Source organism: Corapipo altera, unplaced genomic scaffold, assembly GCF_003945725.1.
Source record: "Corapipo altera isolate COAL_440 unplaced genomic scaffold, ASM394572v1 61286, whole genome shotgun sequence".
NCBI classification, from domain to species: Eukaryota; Metazoa; Chordata; class Aves; order Passeriformes; family Pipridae; genus Corapipo; species Corapipo altera.
Window position 1 is genome coordinate 2,848,722 of NW_020884907.1, and position 16,719 is coordinate 2,865,440.

Here is a 16,719-nt window from a genome sequence, read left to right on the forward strand (position 1 = left end):
TTCAACAGATTTGAATATACTTTCTGCAATTATTGTATGCGTTTTTTACTGCATTTTTGTATTTGCACAGATTTTGATCCACACCAGATTTTATGTTCTAGGAATAGTACTTGAAGAAATTCTCAATTTGAAGCTCTCAGTTCTAATAAGTAGTAGAATAGGAACAATTTTTTTAAAATAAATTATAGAAACATTACTCAAAGTGGTTCATATCTAAAATATTTCTACATTTATTTTATAAATCTTAAAAGATATTACATTGGTTTTGTCTCCATTTACTCGAAACCAAGAGTACCATTAGTTGATATTTAAGTATGCTTTTCTGTATTAGTCCCTCAGTGAAGGGACAAGAGATGCTTCACAGCTCGGACCATTTCATCAGTTTAGCATACAGAGTGAAGAGGCAGCAGGACATCAGTCTGTACTCAGAGAATGTAAATAACAGGATAAAATATTTTTTGAGTAATTGCATATTTAATGTGTTAGTCAATTTTCTAGAGTACATAGACTTTCTACCATGTACTGTTCAAGTGTTCTTCCCATGAAAGTATAATTTTTGGAGCAGAAATTCTGAAAGTGATTTCCGAGTTCCTGCTTTTACAGAGGCAGACAATATGGTAAGGAAATCCTGTATCCAGATGAACCAGATGCCTTGTCCTGTTTAGCCTTCACATGTTAATCCTTTGTGCAGTGTGAGGAGTAATTTTTCTTTCTTGTTTCTAACTTGTGACTTTTTTTCTGAGACCATGTCAGCACAACAAAGTCTTCCTTGTTTTCCTATAGATATAACAACCTTAAATCTCATAGAGAGATCGATCTGGCCTATACAGTAAGTATAATACTTCGACAAGTAGAACGCTTGAAACATTTTATTCAAGTCATTTTCACATAAACTTGCAACCATAATACGGGCATGTAACACAAGAATATGAAAGTGCAATGAAGAATACAAAGCTAGTGCCTGAATATTATAAATTAGAGCTCTTCAGGTAAAGATGCAAAGTTACGGAAATTAAGACTCTTGGAAGAAAGGTGAAGGAAATAACAAAAAAACCTTCTGAAAAGTTGCAAAAACAAGTGGCATTTCACTGTATCTGTAGCATTAGTTGCATAATAAAAACTTCCCAATAACATACTCTCTGGTTTTAATTCAAGTTAAAATCTTTCAGCACCTTTTAGGATTTGGAGAAAATGAAAATGCCTTGTCGGCATAAGTGTGAGACACAGGATAAACCACTTTTCAATGTCTCATTTATGAAACTCACCCCGCTGGTTTTGAATGAGCACACTGCAAACAATGCATGAATGACTATAAGAAGGTAAATTTGGTGTTTGCACTCATTCAACACTGCACAGTAAACTCTGGAGCAGAGAGAAAATTAGTAGACCTTAGTAACACAAAAACATAATCTACACAATATGTTGGTTCCATTGGTGACCAATCTGTCATTTTTGTTACACTTTTGTCTAGAAATATGCAAATATAAAATGTGTTTCAGGATTAAAAAAAAATATATAACAAACCCCTCCTGTAATGAACCTGACATACAACATATTCCTTATATGCAATTTTTGTGTTAAGATTTGAAATGTGGGAGGTAATTGCTTCACATACATTTTTACAATCTGACTTTTCAGAAGAAATTTGAGACTGCAAGACAGCAAATTTATACTAGAAATCTCACAAAATTTAAATCTGATTTTTCTCCTACCAATGGCAAGATGCCTTTCAAAGATGATGGGAATCAACCCAATGTCTTGTGAAATGGAATCCAAATATAATTTGCTGTAAAAATAAAAGCTTTTATCAAAACAGTTTTATAAATTTTTTTTCAACAAAAATGCACATAATCCCATAATTATTTTCCAGTATGAAAAAAGTAAGTTAAGGTGTCTGGGTCAAATCTGCAGAGCCAAGATACTGAAAATACTGGTTGGCGCTCCCCTATTTAGAACTACTTTTGTACATGCAATATAATAAACTCTTCTACTGCGTTGTGATTTACCATAGACAGGGTTAAAGTCACATTCCTTTTTTTTTTTTTAATCCTAAAATCCCCTGTTTTTCTAAATAGACTGTTCATGTTATCTTAGGCAGTTTTTGTGCTATTGTACATCAATGTAATGTTGCTTAACACACATTTAAAAACAAATACAATATTTTGCTACGGAAAAAAAAGCTACATTTTCGTAGCTACAATATCCCCAAGATTCAAAGTTACAGCATTCAACACCTTTCTGAACCAGGCCATTTCCACTTGCTCCTCCTACACAGATGCTCAAGGCCTTCTGGTTGCTTGCTGACTTCAGTGGAGTTCTGCAAGTAGTTTGGGTACAGACATGTAAGCAGGTTCCTGTCTCATGAACCAGGGGATAAACTCGCTTTCTGCAGCTGCTCTGTTTCCTGTTAGTGCTCTCATATCCCACATTCAGCATCAGGCACAATGAGGTACGAGCACACAACCTCTTGCCGGGAAGCAGCTCATGCCCACAGCCTAGCTTCCATTCAGTAGCTTTTGTGTCCATTGCCCAAGCTGCTCTCAGGACTTTCACCCCAGTTTTGACCTAAGTCTATAGAAAGGTGAATGCGCTTGCATCCCTCAACACCTCTTAAACTTAAAAGCTCTTTGGGCTGAGATTTCAGAAGCCTAGATTTTGAACATGCCCTCATTTTTGCAGACATATGTAACAAATGGCTTTCTAATAAATCGAGTTTGTGAATTTTGCTTCTGTTCATTGCCCATACTGGTTACTGATTGCCAAAATGGATCTCGCACCAAACAAAAAGGGACCTGCAGGTATAAATGGTATTCATTCTACACCCTCTCCCACTGGTGAGGGTGTAGTAATCACCAGGTTACTGGTTCTTAGGTCCTTTTTTTAAGTTCTAGTTGTGCAAATTTGTAACCGAGTTATGATTAAGATGGAAATACTTTATAATCAGGAAATAAATATATGTACTAAAGAACAGCTGATCCTTAAAGGATATTATGGCAATTCATCAAGCGTCCAAATTAAATCTATAGGGTTCCAATGCATAAAATATTTCCAAATACTGCCTGAAATATTCTCAGTGATAATATAGTGATAACAAAAAATACTCCATAGTCCTCGGATTTTTAAATTTTTAACTATTTTCAATAGCACAGCTATTTTTCAATTTTTTTTTAATATATTGAGCTTTCCATGTTTCATTAGGTGTTTTGAACTGATCACATTTAACCAATGCCAATCAATATTTCTAGGTTCCATTGTTTCAAAGGTAGATCCTTATTTTACATGATCAGAAATCTTCTGAAAAGAACGCCAGATCCCCTTGTGATATGTCATTTCACAGTTTAAAACGAAAATCACAGCTACTGTAGCTTACAGCAGGGTGCACTGCAAAAGCAAAATAATTTTGGGATGGGAGGAGGAGGAGTAGTGTACCCAGCACCAGTTAAGCAGTTCAACAAAAACGTTAATTTGAGCTTGAAGTTTTTCCCCTTAACAATGTTGTATTTGGTTCCTGAATAGCCTAAAGTAGGATATTAATACACTGACTTTTGTTCTCCCTCTCTATATAGTATAATTTCAACTTTGTTATTTTGAATACTGAGATACAGTACTTAAGGGGGAAGCAGGTAGTAGGCTTTTTCACACTAAAAGCACTTCATTAAGATTCTGACCTACTTCTCTTTGTGGTGCCACCTGAGTTAATTGCCAGTATTATTTTGATGGTTAATCTGTTCAAGTTGAATTTTTTTCACAGATGACCACATCAGGGGCTCTTCTTTATCTCCAAGAGCCTATTTCTTGACAGGTATTATTTTTATCCGCATTGATTTTGCGGAAGTCTTTTAAAAGCCCCACCTTGAAAAATCTCTTAAACATAGAAAGGTGGGTAAGGTTTTTAATTAGTTTTCACAGAGGAAAGGTGTATTTCAAAACCCCATCTGTTTTTCACTTAAGAAAATGGAAAAAATTCTAATGTATTAAAAAATGTAAACGTAACTTTTCTTGCAGGGGTATAACTGATATATGTAATATATATGTATTTCTCTGCTATACGTTAATATTCCTTGAAAACTGAACATACTTCTCCCATTCATATCAATGTGTTCTAGCAAGTATTTTTAATAGTACTGTATCATTACTCTTAAGCTGGTTTTCATTATGGTATTTTCTGAAATAGCTGACATTAGTACTTTCTCTTGCATTTTATTTGATTCGTATTGCATACTTTTTTTCTACCTTTTAAAATATGTTCAACTCATTCACCAGTTATATTACCACTGAAGCCTATTATCATCTAAACTCCAAATTTCAAGGAGCTAAGACATTGTCACGTTTTTATGAATGAGTTAGGTTTTCAAAATGTAAAATATCTGTGCATTAATCACCAGTTCCACACATTTCGATAGTAATACAAGTAACGCCAATTTAAATTCTTAAACTCCAATAAAGTTTTGGTTGAGAAGCTGCTGGAGTGCTTCGAAATCACATAAGGTGTGTGGGTGTATGTATGTATGTTCTGTAGTTTTGTTTCTATAGTGTTCGAATCCTATTGAAGTTTATATTATGATACTTCAGTTCAAAACATTTGGCACCATCTCATCCATTTTCTTGTACCTTTCTCAGTATCTGTCAAAAGAAAAAAAATAATTTTGTGCAGGTGACCAAGCAGGTACAAAAAGAATATCTGCTAAGTACTCATTTATCAGCTTGAAGGCACAAGTCAGCAAACAGTAAGGGAAATTTTGTTTCCTCACCCTGCATGAATATATGTACATCATACATATATACAGAGAGAGAGAGAGAGAGAGAGAGAGGGTGGTTTATCCTGGAGAAAAGGACCCTCAGGGGAGACCTTATGGCTCTCTACAACTATCTGAAAGGAGGCTGTAGGGAGGTGGGGGTCGCTCTCTTCTCTCAGGTAACAAGTCACAGGACAAGAGGAAGTGGCCTCAACTTGTGTCAGGAGCGGTTTAGATTAGATATTAGGAAAAAAGATTTCACATTAAGTGTTGCAAAACGTTGGAACAGACTGCTCAGGGAAGTGGTGTAGTCATCATCACTTAAAGTGTTCAAAAAAACATGTGAATATGACACTTGAGGACATGGTTTAGTAGTGAACATGGTGGTCATAGATTGATGGTTGGACTTGATGATCTTAAAAGTCTTTTCCAACCTTAATAATTCTTTTACTCTCTGTACTCCATAACATTTTCAGAGGTAAGATGGGGAGACTAGAAGTTGAAAGTATGAAGCATGTTTCCCTTCCACATGAATGCAAGCACATGCGGTATTCCAAGAAGGAGAAATCAGTCCTGTTACATAGAAATGCTTGAAAAGCTCCTGCCTTAAGTCCACCAAAAATAATCTCTCACAACCTGCAGAACACCTATTCTTTTTTCCTCCTTTTCGTGAAGTCTGACCAATACACAGCAAGAGCAGAGGACTTTGCTGAAGCCATTTTACTTGTCATGAGTATGATCAAAATGTGATTACAAATACAAATCTCCACACTGCAATGAAAAAACATTCCTCCCTTTAGCCTCATTTAACTACTGATTTCCTAATGCAAAGTAAGAAATGAATATTTTACAAGCTAATTAAGCTAGTCACATTAATTCAGTGTATTTGTTTCGCTGATGCTGTTATATAAGACTACACTGGTCATCTATTTTACTTTTCATTTACTTCTCTGGAATTTCTTTCATATAAACCTCTATAAAATATTAATATTCCTTATACAATCAAAATGAAATCACTTGATTAATATTTTGGATGAGCAACTAATATATTATCCTGAGAACTGCTTACCTCTATGTTACAGAAGACTGCTTTGTGTGTGTATTTGACAGATACTAAAGTACGGTAGATCTACCATGAGGTAATTTATTAAATGAATTTTCTTTTTTGGAGAAAAGATTTTTAAAGGGAGGTACATTTGGCCTTGTTTAAACTTTTGAATAACTAAACTGTAGATGGAGTGTGTGTGAAAGAACTGTTTCAGGGAGGATGGCTGCTGTCTAAGCAGCAGCAGCAGCACAGTAACATACATGTGTGGGATTTTACAGAATGTTTTAACAGCTCTGTAACTGCTGAACAGTTCTGTGTGGGCGGCATAAATGGGTATTGAATGATCACAGAAAGGTTCTAGTGCAAATACAAAGAAGGTGTGAGCCAGAGGTAGTTATCTAGCAGCCCAGTAAGAGCAATTTTGAAAGTGCTATATATTCTGATGGCACAAGTGCAAGAGCAAAATTCCCACAAATTTTAAATTCCTGAAACCCCAGAAACAAAATACTGAAGAAATTGCTATCAGTAGAACTAATAGTGGAAGTCATTTTCTTCAAGATAAAGTAAATCTCTAAGCTTTATAAATCCTTTTGTCAACTTCACTACCATGAATCTAAGACACTGACAGAAAACAAAGGAAAGTACTTACGGTGAAATTGTGCAGCCAGAGGCATATGCATGGTGGCCAGTATAGCGTATATCACAGCGCACTATATTGTTGGAGTAATCGGATTCAGGCACCAAATAGCTGGGGTTTACACTCACCTTAAGGGGAGAAAGCATAGCGTTTATCTATTTCCAGGTTTCAGCTGCTCACATACATTCAAAAGGTTGTATACTTATGATTTACTTATTTGAAAAACAAACAACAACAAAAAAAACCCCAAAACACACTTTCCCACTCCCAATTACACTTACTTTCAGAATGTAATTTCCAGGTTTCACATCTGTAATATCAATCCACTGGCAATCTATGTCAGCATTGTAAGTGTCGTAACAGCCAGGGCTCAGACCCTTAAAAATGAAGTTAAGGTGGATGTAAAAAAAAAAATGAGTCATTAGGAATAGTAACACTCTAGACATTAGGGACACTCGGACTGAAGTTCACTTAACCATCACACTTCATTAAGAAAATTAACTCAGTAAATTAGTCTTATTTTTTCTTGGCATTTTATTTGTGTATCTAAAGTAGAATACGTAAGTCAGACATACCATTTTGATAGACTGCACTTTACTAATTTATTACTGAAGAGGAAACATCTATAATATTTAGCTGTTCATCTGTGAGATATCTGTATTTTATTATCACTTGCTACAGTACTCCTTTTATGTAAAGACTGGTGCTGTTATTATTTCCTGTTCTTTACATAAGATGAGAATAAGTATCTGTAAATCCCACGTAAATTGCTTCTGGAGTCCTTGAATACAAACCCTATTACCATACTGGAACCTCTCTCTACCCTTAGGAATGATGCAACTTCTTGCTATGGGTGTATTCTGCCAAAGTGCTAACTTTGAACAGTAGTCTCAAGAGCTATTTTCACATTGAGTTTTGCATGGAAATAGTGTCTCTTCAGGCATACAGTGGCACAAGAATCTGAGGGAACTGAAAATGTAGCCTTTCTTCCAGATGAATCTTTTCTGAAAAATTCTTTGTTGTTGGGAACATCAGTAAGAATCCCTAACTATGAATGTATCAGTGGTTCAAATCTGGTGTCTCTAACTGTGTCCAACACAGATTGCTCTAGGCAAAGCTAATCTGTTCTGGCAACACACAAAGTGCAGAAAACCCAAGTCCTGTAGGAATTCCCTCTTGACCCAGCATGTATGTGCCAAGTCTGAGGCTGGAGGAAAGTTTTACAGTTCAATTACAAACCCCTGAAACATGGGCTTCCAGTGGAAACGCTGACACAGCCATGATTCTAGTGACACAAATACTCCAGCTGTAAAATATGTATGTTGCTTAGTTAGATGTCTTAGTCTACGAAGGAGAAAAGATATTTATAAAACCTCTTCAAAGCCTTTATGTATTGCACATCATTCATTATAGTTAAAATTCGAATGTGGACACGTCAGCCAGTGAAGCATACCTGTTATTTCTCTGTGATAAAATAACTACATCCTAGATTAAAAGCTGCAGAATAAGGGATACAGATGTACATGTAAGTTTGGCCACGCTGAGTTAAACTACAAATCCATCAAGATCAGTGTCATGTCTCTGACAATGGTTAGCAGCAGATGCTTGAGGACAAAAGAACCTAAGAAATGGGATGTGTAATGTCAGGCAGATTCCTTCCACCAGGCATTTAACTGTATTTAAGACATGGAGTACCATCAGATTTGTTTTGTGTTTAATAGTCACCATTATTTTGTCTGAATTTTTCTTGAACACATGTAAATATTTTTGATCTCTGCAACATCCTAAGGCAAGGCATTTAATACTTCATTCATGTGTCAAAAGACCACTCCTTTCTGTTTTAAAGCTGTTGTCTAGCAGGTCTTAAATTCTTGTATTGTGAGAAAGAATAAATATCAACAATTTCCTCTTTCAATCCAGGACCACTCAAGTTTCGTTCTTATTTGGTTTTCCAAATGGAAAAAAAAGTCAGTGAAGTCTCTTAACCATACTACATTACTGATCATCCTTGTTCTCCTGGGGTTGGCTAGTTTGGACTTTTTAACCTTTTCTGCAGCAGTTTTGAGAGATGGTAGTGCAATATTCAAGGTAGGAGTCTTTCAAGGATTTTTTTATCTTAATGTTTGATTCCGTCTTTCATCTGTTCCTTTAATAAACCCTAGCCTGGCTTTACATTTGTACATGACCCATCATAATGTTCACATGGTTGCCATTCTCTTTATATCTTTTATACCTTAAATACAGGCATAAAATAATGCTGTAAGATTTCTGTGTCAGACTGCCAGCCAGTAGCAATAGGTATTAAGGGAATTCAGAACCTTACAGCTGCAGACTCTGAAAGGGTGAAAATGCTAGTGCTGAACTCTGGGACCAGCCAAGGATATGTCTGAGCAGTTGTGGGGGGATGAACATTGGAGCGACTTCTTTACTGGCTGTCTTGAGTTCCCTTTAGCTCACTTGACCGGACTTATAGCCATGAGAACTTGTGGTGTGTATTAATAGAGTTCATTTAGCAGTGGTGCTAAGCTAATGAATTTTACTGAGAAACCCACTTAGCAGCACCTGGGTAAATTATGTCTCCAAGATGGTATCCTGGTCTCTGACAGAGGAATTTCAGAAGTTAGTTAGGTCATCAGTTAATTTAGGGAATCAGATGATTAGCAGAAAAGTTACCCAAATATAGACTAGAGGAGGAAAAAAACTTGTCTCCAGAGCAACTCTTACCTGTGTATGTGCTGTACATGCATACCGCCTATAATATCCATAATCACAGGAGGTATCTTCAAGACAGAAACTTGCTTTGTGTCCTTCAGCAACTTTCCTGTGTGAGCTCGCATCCAACAAGTCATAGTGGCTGAATTCATCCATGCTGTGATAATGTCTGTTAAACCATAGATACGTTATTAGAGAAGGATCAGATCATATAAATAATATTTTAACATATTTCTATTTGATCTACCTCCTGTTAAATGTGGCCGAATTTTATTTGTTAAACAAAATCTGTGCATTATTATACTTTCCTATTACTGACTACTCAATTATTTTTATTACTCTGATTTTCAATTACTACATGCCGTCTTCTGTAAATAAATAATAGATTTTAATTTGTTATGGGAAAGATTCCAGCACTGTTTTTCCAAAATTTCCTGTTTCAGCTCTTTTCCAATAATAGTAGCAAGTATTAAGTAGTTCATATTTGAATTGTACATCTTATAACTGCCTTTAGCCAGAATTTCACTAGGAATGCTTACCTTACATACTGTAAATTCCAGGGAAGTTTACTACTTGCTAGCAAAACCCCAACAATTTGCTTTCACATTTCAGTGGCCCTCAGTCAATATAACACATTCATAACAGTGGTGAAAACAAAATCTGCATAAAGAAGTGGGCTTCTGTGTACTGGCAATGCAGATTTCATTCCATGTCAACTCTTTTTGCAGTCTTTTTGCATTTTTTTTTTGCTCTCACACAAAGTGAGTTCAGGCTCTTACTGCAGAGTTCAACACCTATTATTCTTGTAATTCCACTTTTTCTAAACTACATTTGTCTTATCTACCTTCACTATATCTTTGGTTTCTGTTACTTACAAATGCCTTTAGCTCAAGAGCTTTATGAAAAAATCTAATTAAACAGAATTCAAATGTATTGGTGAAACAAAACAGCACACAAGTCTCACAAGCATGTGCATTAAGAACAGTAAAACCAGTCCACAGATGATGATGACTAACACTGAAGTCTGATGGCTAGCCAAACTAGTTGGCAGTTGTAGTTCATTTCCAAATGAGTTTGTTTCACTGTTATGGAAATGATCACGAGAGATGCATTTTTTTGTGGCAATGTATGTTCTGTCCAAGAACTGAATCAACATCAGAGACACTTTACATCTGGACAGCAATAGCTAGGCTGTTGTGGCAGAGTAAGAAATTGCTCTTCTACAAATGGAAGATTTCAATTGCTCTCTCCATTTCATCTATTTATCAGCTTTTTAAGCATTAGAGTTGGGGTATTTTTGTTATTGGTGATTGATTTTTTTTCAGGAATGGGGGTTAACTAAAGCATTTGTGGAGGCTTTGTTTTTTGATTTTATTTATTTTTAGCTTTTTTTATCCTTACAAGTTTTATAAACTAATAATACTAGTCTTTTTTTTTGAAAGAATTTGTTCTAATGATACTGATTTTTCATTCAGTGTTTAAAGCCTCTGAAGGCTCAGAGGCCTTCAGATCAAGCCCACATTACATACCATTTTTTTAAAAGAATAATATTAAGTTATCATTTATGTACCTGTAGCAGCAGAGTTGTATTTTAAATAAGGTGGAAGTAACTATTCTAAGTACTTCTAGTATTTTACAACTGGTTCTGCTGTGAAATAGCAAAAAATAGAACAAACCTGAAAACTGCTGAATGTGAGTTTTCTGAAAAGATACAGGTTTGCTGTGTTACTTGCTCCCAAAATGTTGAAAATGTCCTGCTTCGTTTCCCTTTCCGTGTTTCCAACAATTATGCTATTTCTAGAGCTTTGCTGCTGTGTCAAAGTATCTTTATCTGATAAGGATATTATTGATGACAGGATCAATCAATTCAGTAGCTTTTCAATTCCATATTTATCAGAGCATTCCTTGTCAAGAACTAACTCATGAAATTCAGGTCAAGAGATATGGGTCACTGTTTACAATGCTATATCATAGGGACCGTGCTAGTAGATGTACATTTTAGGATTTCCATTTATTTTAACATGATTGGGATTTTTATTAACTGGTTACACTTAAATGCAACTGGACTATAATCTACATCAAAACTGGCTTGAGGCTTGTATTTACAAATAATTTAGACTTTGTACAAGTTTCTTACATAAGCTTCATATCCCTTTTGGTTTCATGTGTCTATAGAAAGAGTAATTACCACTACATAAAATGTATCAGACAGTAAGAGGCTAAAGTTTTCTTATGGCTTCTCTCTGCTTCACTGCAGTTTTAGAAAACGTCAGCTTATAAGTGACAATTTGTTAGTGAAAAACATAGATTTCATACTGAGCAGTTTACTCACTGGTGACAGCTATGCCACTCCCATGAATAACGGGGTCTGCTGGGCAGAAAATCTGATGTGCCTTGATTTTTCACTCTTTGGGGGAATCTCAGGAGCACCCGATTGTCATAGTCTCTGACATCTGCTCGATAAGCTGAACTGCAATAATGGAAAAAAAGAAAAATGTGTAAGTATATGCAAGAAACGCTTTAAAAAACACTTTCTATTGTCTCAGAAGTAACTGACAGCAGAGGTCTTTTCAGCCCCCTTAAACTTTATGCATTGGAGGTTCACAGGAATTCCATATGGTGTGGAAATGCCTGGTGTCAGACCACGACCTGAGTAAGATTCAAATCTACTTCCAGTATTCTGAATGGAAGTTTGACCACTGACTGAGTTCATCTATAAAGTAGATCACTGCTAAACTGTAAAATTACTCTGGTACCAAAATTACAATTCATTAGTTGCTGTTAACAAAAATAACTCCCTGTGTATGTAAGATCACACAACAGTTGTTTGATTCTGTTGTAAAAAATACATATATATATGAACAGGCTATATTATCCTCTTTCACATAGCTATTATCTTTTAAATACTGGAATATTTTAGTCAACTGATAGCTAGCAAGAACATTTCAATTAGTATTCACTGAGAATCTAGCAGAAAAATACTGCTTCCTATGTCATGTTTTCTTTTTCCAGCAAGTGAACAAAGAGCATGACCCTGGAAAAAGTCTGATATCAATTAATGATGCTGGTAAATACATAAATCTGTTTTAAATGATAAGGTATCAAACAAGTTAAAATGGTTAAAAACAGCTATGTTGATTTCTTTCCAAACAAAACAGGAAAAATCCCTCTCTGCCAACTGGACAAGACCAAACTTCATAGCAAAGCTGTTATTTCAACCCCTTAAGAGACTTTGAAACACTTTTCAGGGAGATTTTAGTTTTAAGAGACATTACAAGGCATAGGCCCAGAAACAATTAGCTTGTTATAATTTTAATAGTAACTTGTGCTGGTTAAGAATAGGTTTTTGTTTCGTCTTTTTTTAGAGGAGTTGCATATGATCCTATGGGATTAGAGAAGGGAGATGAAAACCACCAGATTCAAACAGTTTTTTTGGATGCCTCCATTTCACAAAATTCAGATATGTTCAAATGAGCCCGACAATAGAAATGTGTAATATAACTTTTCACAATGTGTAGGTTTTTCAAAAGATCCGTAGCTTGTCTCTCTAGTATGGCAATATTGCTTTCTGATGTGTGTACCCCACCATCTGCCACAAGCTTGGAAGAAGGTTTCAAACTGGGTTGTGTTTCCTTGGGCTTTCAACCTCACTCTTCTCCACTCTTCACCATGTTCACAGGTACTCCACAGTGGACACAGGAACACGAGAACTCACAGTGGATGGGCAAAAGCCTGAGGTGATGCCTACCTTGCCAAGCAGTTTTCCTCAGCAGCACATCTCAAGTTATACATGGACATTCTCTGGACATATGTGGACGCCTGGATGTAATAGGGATCCGGGACTAAGTCAGGGAGACCTGCAGTTCATCAAACCAACCACATAACAGCAAGATCAACCCAGGACACGTTTGCAGATATTTGGCTACCATCCCAATCGTTAGGAGCCGTCGTTTTGTTACGGACCCCTGCCCTCCGTTAACCTCGCTCTCCTCCCCTTTGCTCAGGCTCTTCGGCTTTTCCCAAAGACCACATCGCAAGCACGACGCCCAGAATCCCGCGGTGGGCTAATGGACGTGCCCTCCGCAGCTCCCCGCTCTTCCAGCCACGGGGACCGCGGGCCGCTGGGATTCCCACCGAGCTTTCCGCCGGGATTCTCGCGGACCAGGAGCCGGGCGATCGCCCGTCTGGTCGGGTTTTGCCCCAACAGGGGGGCTGGCAGCGCCGGCGACCCCCGCAGCGCATCCCGCCGGGACCGGCGTGCGCGGGAGCGAGCGGGGCGGCGCGGCGGGGCAGGGAGGGACGGGACGGGACGGGCGGGAAGGAGAGCTCTTACCGTACTGGAAGTAGCCGGTGCCGTAGCCGGGTCTGTACCTGCTGCCCTGGCGGGGCCTCTCGTAGGTGTCATAATAGTTGTAGTAGGGGTTATCGTCTGTGTACTTGTAGGGGTTGTAGGGGTCGTCTCCTACCATGACATCTTCCCGCCCGGGCCTGAAGCTGCCGAGGGGCGGCAGCCCGCCGGCCCCGGTGCTGCTCCCGTTGCCGTCGGTGCCGGTGCCGCCGGCGGGGCTGGCGGGGGCGCTGGGTCGCGGCGCCCCCGAGGAGGCGCTCCTGGCCACTGGGGTGGCGAGCGCTTGGCTCCGCTGCCCGGCGGCGGCGCGGCCTCCGGAGGAAGGCTGGTAGCCGGCCTGGAACCAGTGCCGAGCACCGGAGCCGCCCCGGGTGCCGGCGGCGGGCGGGGGCTGTGGCTGCTCGGCGGCGGCGCGGGTGGCGGCTCTGCGGGGCAGCGCCGTCCCGTTGTTCCGCAGCAGCAGGATGGGGCTGCCCGCCGCCTCCGCCGCCTGCCTGCGCCGCGGGGGCTGGTACTGAGAGCCCAGGCTGAGCAGGCTGTACACCTGCCCGTTGTTCTCCCACTGGATCCGCTGCCTCCAGCCGGCGGGGGGCGGCGGGGGATCCCGGCGCTGCGGCTGCTGTTGCTGGCAGCCGGCAGGCCACAGGCAGCTCCAGTAGATGCACGCGAGGAGCTGGGCGAGCCGGAGCCCAGGCGGCGCGAATCGCATCTTCTCCTCTTTCCTAGGAGCCGACGGGAAGAGAGATACGGGAGAAACCGGGGGAAAGGGGGCCGAGAGGAGAGAGAGGGGCTCCTTTCCTGCTGGAGATGGGGCGGGGTGGTGCGGGAGGACGGGGAGTGCGGGCTGCACCTTTGGAAGGGTCAGGCGGGTAGAGGGGTCTCAGGCGCTGCGGCACCCGGGCGGTGCCATCGGGCAGGTCGGGCCGTCGGAAAGGAAACGCGGCCCGGGGGAGGCGGCGGGAGCGGCTTTTCTTCTCCCCAGTATTTATAGGCGAGGGGATGCGAATGGGAGCCGGAGCAAACAATCAGCCTCTCATCGTCCTTCGGCCCGCGCTGGTGTCTGGAGCGAGGGAAGGAGGAGGAGGAGGAGGAGGAGGAGGAGGAGGAGAGACCAGGGACTTTAAACTTGCTGGCACGCTCGCAAAGTTACACAAGCCCCGCTGGCTGGGCTGGCTGCGCCCCCGCCATTTGTTCACGTAATGCGGCTGGAAACGTGCGGCCCTGACAGTTCCCCCCACGGCCGCCCCCCGCCCGCCTGCCCCGTGCGGGGGCGGCCCGGGGGGAACGGGGCGGCTCGGGCCGGCGCGTCGGCGGGGGCTCCCCATCCTCCCTCCCTGCCTGCCTCCCCCACTCCTTGCCTACCTCCCCCCTCCCTCCCTGTCTGTCTCCCCCCGCGCCCCGAGCCGCGCCGAGCCGTGCCGAGCCGAGCCTGCGGCGGGCGGGCGCGCTCAGACACACGTAGGCTGCCAGAGTATGCCGTGGGGCAGCGCCAAAGTATGCAAAGGAAAAATGCTATTAGCTCATCAGCACTGGAGAGACTAAAAACGGGGTGACGGGGAGGGGGAAGGGGGAAGGGGCCGCTGGCGAGAGAGGAAACATGTTTCTGGAAAATGTGCTGGCCGGCACATCTCCCGGGCTGGAGCAGCTGCTGGGGACCTTCGTCTCAGCGCTGAGTAACGGTCGGATCCCCTTAATGACCTCTTAATTAGAAGAAAACCTCCATCAAATAAACTCTTGACTATTGACTTTTGGATTTTGTGCGTATGAGTCACACGAGAAATATACTGGCGATGCTCCTCCCGGAGTAAGTTTTCATTGAAAAGTGAAATTTCACATGGGAGAGGCTTAGCCCCGTCACCAGAACAAATAAACCGAGTTCGGGCAGTGTCTCCCCAAAATCGTACTGGGGAAGAAGAGCAGACTGTGGCCTGAAAGCCTTTCCCTCCCTTCCTGCTTTTACAAGAGTTCATCAAGGCTATGTTTTGATAAGTCCAATCACCCACCAAGGCAAAAGAATTAAGGTCTGTGGATTTCTGCCAAAACTCCTTTTGGTTGTATTTTTCCAAGGGCTGTTTGCTTATGAATCCTTGCACAGGAACTGAGAAAAATTCTCCTTCACCAGAAGTGTGGTGGTGAGGATATTTCTTAAGTGATTCTTGTCAAAGATGATCAGCCCAGGGTTGGAGGTTTTTACCCTACTCAGGTAGATTCAAGGCACCTTCCAACTGCTGGCCTCCCCAGATCAGGTTAATAAACTATCTGTTATTGGCCAGGTGGATATCTGCCACTACGTTTTGTTGTTCTCCTGTCATTTGTTGTATTGTAGTTTATTTTAATTGCATATTACTTTAAGTGGTTCACATTTAATAATTGAAAACCAGCAAAATGCAGTCCTACATTGTGGCTGTGGTGGACTGTGAATGCTGCTTTACACTGCTGTCGAATTATTAGTGTTTAAAGCACTTTTACCACCCTGAAATCAGTGATGCCACCCTGAGTTGTCAAAGTTCTTCCTGCGGACGGGTGGGCTGTTGGCAGTGACCAGTACCTGGCACCAGCTGCTCAGCGGACCAAGCTTGCTTGCTCTGGTCTCCACCTTAGGAGACAAGTGTGCAGCCCTGTGGAGTTCATTTCCCTGCAGTCACCCAAACAACCAGGAGGATTAAAATTACTGGGAAATCAGCAGTTAACTGAAAAAATTCTCGATCTGGAGAATACTGAAGAACACAGGGAGGTACGTGTCAAAGACAGCAAAGTCTTCGTACTTGGGAATCCATCCAATAGCAAAGTGGGTGCTTGTTATCATTGCTAGCCAGCACCAGGCTGGTAGGGAACATCTGCTGGACTGGGACCCCAACTGGAACAATAACTGGTGTCTTTCCACAAGCAGATGGTTCATGATGGTCCAGTTTGGAGCTAGTTAGGGTTGGGCAGCCTTCTACAGAGGTGACTGGGTTTGGGCTCTCTTATTCATCATATTTGCAGGCTTCTCATCCCCTCTGATCTTTCTCATTGTGGCTTTGAAAATATTATTCTCCATTTAAGGGTTTGCCTGGAACAATCAGTGACTAAGACTGAGTAAAATGGAAAGGTTGAAGTTAGGGAAAATGCAACACTGAAGGAATGAGGTTTCTGTCTTTCTAATCTTCCTCTAAATCTTACTAGTGTTACAAATAGCAGGTTGTTGCCCAATGTGTGATATTAGACAATGTTTCCACACAGTGGGATCCTAGCCATT

General features: G+C 40.9%; 1 protein-coding gene across 2 annotated transcripts; it reads right to left on the reverse strand.

Annotated features, from left to right (window-relative positions):
- Positions 1–853: 853 nt before the first annotated feature.
- Positions 854–14,678, reverse strand: LOX (lysyl oxidase). Of its 2 annotated transcripts, XM_027652589.1 has the most exons (7): positions 13,467–14,678; positions 12,882–12,990; positions 11,466–11,603; positions 9,146–9,302; positions 6,703–6,798; positions 6,434–6,549; positions 854–4,623 (listed from the first exon to the last, which is right to left on the reverse strand). In XM_027652589.1, the coding sequence occupies exons 1-7, from the start codon at positions 14,188–14,190 to the stop codon at positions 4,617–4,619; spliced, it is 1,347 nt and encodes a 448-aa protein (XP_027508390.1). In that variant the 5' UTR covers positions 14,191–14,678; the 3' UTR covers positions 854–4,616. The 2 variants fall into 2 exon arrangements, with proteins under 2 accessions (XP_027508390.1, XP_027508391.1); XM_027652590.1 differs by lacking the exon at positions 854–4,623 and having other exon boundaries at positions 6,430–6,549.
- Positions 14,679–16,719: the final 2,041 nt, after the last annotated feature.